The sequence below is a fragment of the Charadrius vociferus genome, unplaced genomic scaffold (genome assembly GCF_000708025.1).
Source record: "Charadrius vociferus isolate BGI_N301 unplaced genomic scaffold, ASM70802v2 scaffold209, whole genome shotgun sequence".
In the NCBI taxonomy this organism is placed as follows: domain Eukaryota; kingdom Metazoa; phylum Chordata; class Aves; order Charadriiformes; family Charadriidae; genus Charadrius; species Charadrius vociferus.
Window position 1 is genome coordinate 1477640 of NW_009660387.1, and position 7190 is coordinate 1484829.

General features: G+C 41.1%; 1 protein-coding gene across 1 annotated transcript in view; it reads left to right on the plus strand.

The window, feature by feature from the left end:
• KDM6A (lysine (K)-specific demethylase 6A) overlaps nt 1–7190 on the plus strand; it is a 127594-nt gene that overhangs the window by 71529 nt on the left and 48875 nt on the right. Inside the window, 1 exon segment of the mRNA XM_009893288.1 lies at nt 4284–4410. Coding sequence (XP_009891590.1) covers nt 4284–4410 — 127 coding nt within the window.

The window sequence follows — 7190 nt, forward strand, 5'->3', positions numbered from 1 at the left end:
CAGTTACCCACAGATCCTGATGAAGTCCAGTGCACAAGGCCCATATGGCGGAAGTTTGTACGAAGCGCACCATCATCACATGCCAACTCTTTGGCAGTGATGGAATGGAGAGGTGAAGAAGGACCAACGGTGGATGAGGTGGCTGGACGACTCCGTCAATATGAAGAAAGTCTCTCTTCCCCCCTCATCTCAGCTGTGGAGAAATTGTCCCAGAAGGTCCAGCAACTTGAAGAGAATATGTCCTACTCCCCACCTGTACACGCCAGCATCTCAGCTATTAGGAGCAGGCATTTCCCTACTCAAAAGGGAGAGTATAGAGGGTACACACCATGAGGCACCCTATGGTTTCACTTGCGTGACCATGGAGAGGACATGAAGAGGGGGGATGGACAACCTACTTCGACCCTATGGGCACAGGTACATGAGCTGCAAGGAAGAACAATTACAAAAGGGGATCCCTCTAGGAAAAGGGCTGCTCCCGTTTCCAGCAGACAGCCCCCCAGACAGAGCGGAAGGCCCGATCTCACCTCTGATCCTCTTGAAGGGACTTCCAAGTCATTTCTGCAACAAGTAAGCAACGGATACTATGATCAGGATTAGAGGGGCACTGCCCGTGGCCATGTGAGGGAAAGGGACAACCGGGGTTATTGGAATGTGTAGATTTGATGGCCTGGCACATCTGAGCCACAGGAGTACAATGCTCTAGTGGACACTGGGGCGCAATGCACCTTAATACCATCAAATTACAGAGGGGCAGAACCCATTTGTATTTCTGGAGTGACAGGGGGATCCCAAGAGTTGACTGTACTGGAAGCTGAAGTAAGCCTAACTGGAAATGAGTGGCAAAAGCATCCCATTGTGACTGGCCCAGAGGCTCCATGCATCCTTGGCATAGACTATCTCAGGAGAGGATACTTCAAGAAACCAAAAGGATATTGGTGGGCTTTTGGCATAGCTGCCTTGGAGACGGAAGAAATTAAACAGCTGTCCACCTTGCCTGGTCTCTCAGAGGACTCCTCTGTGGTAGGGTTGTTGAGGGTCAGTCATGAAAATACCCTTTGTTTATTTTCCTTAGCTAGTTAATGTTTATTGAGCCAGAGTTGAAATTTAGGCAAGTTCAGGTGTCTTGTGAGACAATTATTAAAATCTTTGCTCCTGCTGCTAGTTTCCAAAGCAGGTCACTGTGGAGGAGAACTCAGTGATTCTAAGATAAATACATATGCATTTGAGCTGCTGCACGCTGACTAGGTCAGGTAGACGTAACAGTAAGATCTATACAGCTGGAGAGGAACAGTTTGTTTCTTGTTTTGTGCCATTTCATTTGCTTGCCAGGTGACAATTCTTTTCACTGCTTTGCCTAGAATTACGTTAAATTAATGAAGATCAAATCTGTCTCGGTATTCTTTCTCCAATTGTGCTCAGCAGTTGCTTAAGGAAGAATGTAACAACAACGTAAGCATCTGCTTAGAGGTTCCCAAAGCGCTCTCCCCATGATTTTCAGCTAGGGGCTTCCCTAGGTGGTGAACACATAGTTGGATGAAACACCATGAGATGCTAAAATGGGGAAGAGGCTCGTCTCTTCAGAGACTGAGATGATGGTGGTTTTGGGGGAAAAGCAATTGCCACAAGTTCAGCGTGAGACTGATTGATCAGCGTGAAAAAAACCTTGCAGCATGAGCTAGGCTAGCACATCCTCTTGCTGAGGCAACTCAGGGATTTTTTACAAATGAGATTGTAACGAACTGGGAAACAGCGTGGAACATTTGTGAAGTATGGACAAAATCTGCATTTTTGTTTATTATGTTAAATATGTCCCAAAAGTGGAAGAGTAGTCAATATGCTAGTTGAGAATTTGAGTTAGGCCTTATAAAGGGGAAACTGCACAGCTTACCTGGGTTTTTCTGCACCTTCTTTCTGTATGTCCTTTCTTTTATGTATGAGGAGGAGAGATCCAGTTTCCTTTACCTGTGCTATTCTAGTAGAAAACTTTTTTTTGTTCACCCTCACCCTCTCTCTTGCTTTCTGCCTTTTCTACCTCCCTGTGCAGAAGATAAAATTGGGAAACAACCCTTGTTTCAGCAGTGAAACTAGATAGGGATTGCTAGTTCTCATTTCTGTCTCCTAGAAGTAGATTATTTCTTTTTATGGGTAAATCTCAATAAAGATCTCCTGAAGATACGTGTTATCTTTCAGTCTGGCATGGTTCTGATGAAACAGAAAATAGGCATCACCATGCAACATTTCCAAACATTCAGGAAGGTGTTTAATGTCTTTTTTTACTGTTGTTTATAAACCTTGAACTATTACCTTTATCTCAGGCTTTGCCTGGCACTGCACCAGATACCTTTAACCTTAATGTACAGTTATATAGGTGCATTCTGATAACCACCCTCATGTAAGCCTTTTTTTTGTTGAAGCATGAGTATTTTCTGTATGCTTAAGAACTTCAGTGACTTGAGATGTGAATCAAAATCATAGCTTGTTTATGAAGTCTATGATAGAAAGTTGTGCAGGTTATATGTCTCTGCAAAAATCATTGGGGTTGTCTTCTCTTTTTTTTTTTTTCTGATGGGTAGGGTTTTGACTTGGTCCATCTTCAGACAGGATAAAGTACTCTCTTTTTCAGCACTGTAACCACTTGGCTCCTAACCTGACATTTCTTGCAGCCTATGAAATATTCAGACTTCTGCTTCTGACCACAGTTTCTAAGTGATGCTTCTTAAAACACCTCGGGCAGATGTTGTTGAATAGATACAATTTTCTTTTAGACTGCCTTTTTTAAAGCTTTACCTTCCGTTTGCAGAAGGGTTGCTGTCAGTGTTAACAAACTGTAAGTCCACGGAATAAAAAAAATAAGCTATATAGAACAGGTAGAATAAAATATTTAAGGGATAGTCTAATTACAGACGGTGAAGTAAGGCTCATCAGTTCTCAGCCTTGCCTACCATTTCAGATGAGATCAGAATCTGATCTGGATCTTTTGAGTGGTATTACCTGTTCACGTAGTTAGACTACATCAAAAAGGATAAGCTTATGGTGCTGAAGTTTAGCTGACAGAGGTTTTAAATGGACATCTAGTGCAGGTGTGTGTACATCTCTGTAGATAATTGGAACTTTATAGAAACCTTGGATATTTCATGAAATTAGTATCATAGTTTTTCAGAAGGGACCTTTTATGGGCAAGACACTATAAAAATATAGGGACAATCTGTTGTCACGTCTTACATTTTACAAATGTTGGCTGAAAAGCAGTGGATTGTTAAGACAAATACATGGAGATTAAACAAACAAGAAGACATTGCTGAGCAGTTTGGTATGCGGTGATTTCAGCAAGCCAACTGCCTGCTACAAAGGATTTCCTTGTACTTATGGTATTAATGGTAGTGAGATGATTTTGTGGCCATTTAAGGGAATTCCATCTAAGCACAAAGGCAGGTGAGGAGCAGGTTGAGAAAATGATGAAGGTGCTTAATTTGAAATGGTAACCAAGCTTTGCACCAGTGCTAGAGCAGAGATGTGTTTTATAGCATGTAAAATATGGGAGCATGGATTGTGGGCGGCCGTTAAAGTGGGGATGAATAATTTGTCTAATGTAATGAAAGAAAAAAAGACAGTTGAAAGAATGTGATGTGTGGTTAGATGAGGAAATAAACAGATCTTTTCAGCAGAATTTGTTATGTAGATGAGAAGTGATTGTGATTGTCAAGGTGAACAGAAAGGATGTTGTAGCAATGAAGATGAAATGACAATGTAAGAAAGATTTAACTGGAAACATAAAAATTCTTACTGATGTTCTGTTGGGGAATTGTCCAGATGTAGATAGCAGATAAATACGGGGATTTAGAAGAAGAGGAGTAAACTGAACATAATATACAGATAATTGATGTGTATACAGGGAGAATGGTGGCATTTTTCACAATGACAGGGAAGCTATCTGAGTTCAGAGGAGGAAAGAGTTAACATTTTCAGATTAACTTTTTGTAGTAGAAGATTAAGCAGTTCATAATTGTGCTACTAACCTCACAGAAAATTATTTAAACAAAAAAAAAAATGCCTAAAAGCACCTGAAAAGTAATTTTGACTTTGGGTTCTTTTGTCCTGTAATTTTAGTATAGAACTTTAAGATTTTTAAAAGTTTAATTCATAGAATTATATGTAAGTGATAGTATTGTTTGATATTTCTATTTTTAATGTGGAACTAATGCTATGAATATCCTGCTGTGCCAAGGTGTTAAATGATCTTAAGGAATTTCACGTCTCTCATTTATGGGTTCTCTTTTTAGGCTGGATGCATCACACCGTGGATCAGCTTGGAGACAAGGCAACCAAGGAAAGCTATGCTATACAGTATCTCCAGAAATCTCTAGAAGCAGATCCAAATTCTGGTCAATCCTGGTATTTCCTTGGAAGGTGAGAAATGACTTTATAGACACCGTAACTATATTTGTAAATTTATTATGGATACTCGTTATTGTGAGTATCTGACATTGTTTTTCTTCTTAATACCTTCAGAGGAAAAATGAAGGGAAAGGATGTATGTATCTACTGATGTCTAGTTTTCTGGAAAGTGTATAAAAAGACAAGGTGCTAACATATTTGGGATGAATATAGATTTGAAGTTAAAATGAAGTATGTTACCCAGGTGGTCCTGCTTTTTTTGTAGTTATTATTCAGTCTACACATTTACAGTAATCTGTCTGCTCTGCTTGATTTTACCTGTTACTTCTCCTCCTACCACATCTTCTATTCTCTTTTTTCTTTTTTTTTTTGGTAAATTGTCTGTATATGTTGTTACTCTTCTTCATACCTTTTTCACAATTTTTTATATCTTTATTTTCTCAGAATCTTGCTTCTAATTTCAATCAAAGTTTGCACTAAAATACAAATATTTTCCCAGGTATACATCCATCTATAAATAGCATGTATTGCAACGAAATATTAGGCCAAAATAGCTCACATTGATCCATTCTAATCTCTATTTAAGTGTTGTAATAAATCTGTACTATTAGACAGTTTGTGTTACTTGAAAACTAACTCATTCCAAGATGTAAATCATATAAATTTGATGACTTTTCTTGGTCTCCTTTTTAAGAAAATAGAGTACTTAAACAAAACAACAATAACTCTTGAAATAATCAGGTCTTGGAGAAAGCTTTGAAGGCAGTTCAAATCCATATGTGAATAGGTCAGTTCTGTTGAGAAATATATTAGAAAGGAATTATGTAAAAATAAAATTAATATCCTAACCTCAGTATCTTCAGGCTGACATTCTTGGAGGTTCTAGTCACATACAACTGGAACCTACTTTTGTTTTTGTCATCCTAATTATATTCCTCCAGCTGTTCCTGTAACACAGGGCTCTTTGACCGGCTGTCTGCAAGCTAAGGGAGGAACACTGGCACTGAGTGTGAAGGGCAGAGGGCTAGAGCAGGTGTGGAGGGAAAAGGGAAAATGAACCAGGATCATCTGGCTCATCTTATCATCCACTGGGCTAAAATCCTGTTTTTAGCTCAGTAGTTCTGTTGTATGTGCCTTGAGCTAGTTGAGTTCTTACAGAGCAGCAGGACGATGCCAGTGTCCCAGGAAGTATGTACGCACAGCTGCCGTGCTCGTGCTCCTGCTCCTACTGTGCCAGCTCTTTCATGTGGTTAAGAGTGAAACCTAGGACCATACAAACACGGGGGAGAAACACAGGAAATGGGGGGGTGGGGGTGGAATCTAGTGGAAGCATCTCTCATACTCTACACGGAGGACTAGAGCAAAAATGTTTCTGTGCTCCATTCCTCCAGTCCATTCTAGGGCATAAGTTTTATGAGGAGCAGCTGAGGCAACTGGGGTTGTTTAGCCTGGAGCAAAGGAGGCTGCAGGGAGACCTTATCATTCTCTACAACTACCTGAAAGGAGGTTGTAGCAAGGTGGGGGTCGGTCTCTTCTCCAAAGTAACAAGCAATGGGACAAAAGGAAATGGCCTCAAGTTGCACCAGGGGAGGTTTAGGATGGACATTAGGAAAAATTTCTTCACAGAAAAGATTATCAAGCATTGGAACAGGCTGCCCAGGGAAGTGGTTGAATCACCATCCCTGGAGGTATTTAAAAGACATGTAGATGTGGTGCTTAGGGACATGGTGTAGTGGTGGTTTTGGCAGAGTTAGATTTATGGTTGGACTAGATGATCTTAAAGGCCCCTTCCAACCTAGACGATTCTATGATTCTATATGCTGGCAGAAGAGGAAAGGAACAGTGTAACGAGGTTGTGCATTTTTCTTCCTCTTTTTCCGTCCTCAGGTATTCCCTTGTATTATTCCTTCCACTCCTGGTTGTCCAAACTGGATAGCAAGTTGGTTTAAAGTTACCTTTCAAAAATATACTGCTACCACCCTCTGCCCCCACGGAGAAAAAACACGGAATCACAGAATGGTCAGGGTTGGAAGGGACCTCTGGAGATCATCTAGTCCAACCCCCCCGCCAGAGCAGGGTCACCTACAACAGGTTGCACAGGACAGCGTCCAGGCGGGTTTTAAATGTCTCCAGAGCGGGAGACTCCACAACCTCTCTGGGCAGCCTGTTCCAGTGCTCCACTACCCTCAAAGTAAAGAAGTTCCTTCTCATGTTAAGATGGAACTTCCTATGTTCAAGTTTGTGCCCGTTACCTCTTGTCCTATCACTGGGCACCACTGAAAAAAGACTGTTCCCATCCCCCCGGCACCCTCCCTTTAAGTATTTATAAGAATTAATAAGGTCCCCCCTCAGTCGTCTTTTCTCTAGACTAAAGAGACCCAAGTCCCTAAGCCTTTCTCCATAGGAGAGATGTTCCAATCCCCTAATCGTTGCCCTTTGCTGGACCCTCTCCAGCAGATCCCTGTCCTTCTTGAACTGGGGAGCCCAGAACTGGATGCAGTATTCCAGATGCGGCCTCACCAGGGCAGAGTAGAGGGGGAGGATGACCTCCCTTGACCTGCTGGCCACACTCTTCTTGATGCACCCTATCTATTACTGTGTTTTAAGTTTTGTTGGGTGCTTAATGTTAGTGCTGTCCTAGTCAGGGTCTTCATGTGTTTGATAAGCGGACAGATTGAAACGTGTCTGTTGGAAATTGGGTTAGATTGTGATTAAAATGATATTCTTAATCATTGTATTCAGTCTTAATGGATGCTTTTAGGCAAAGTACTGCTAGATTTTATTGCATCTCT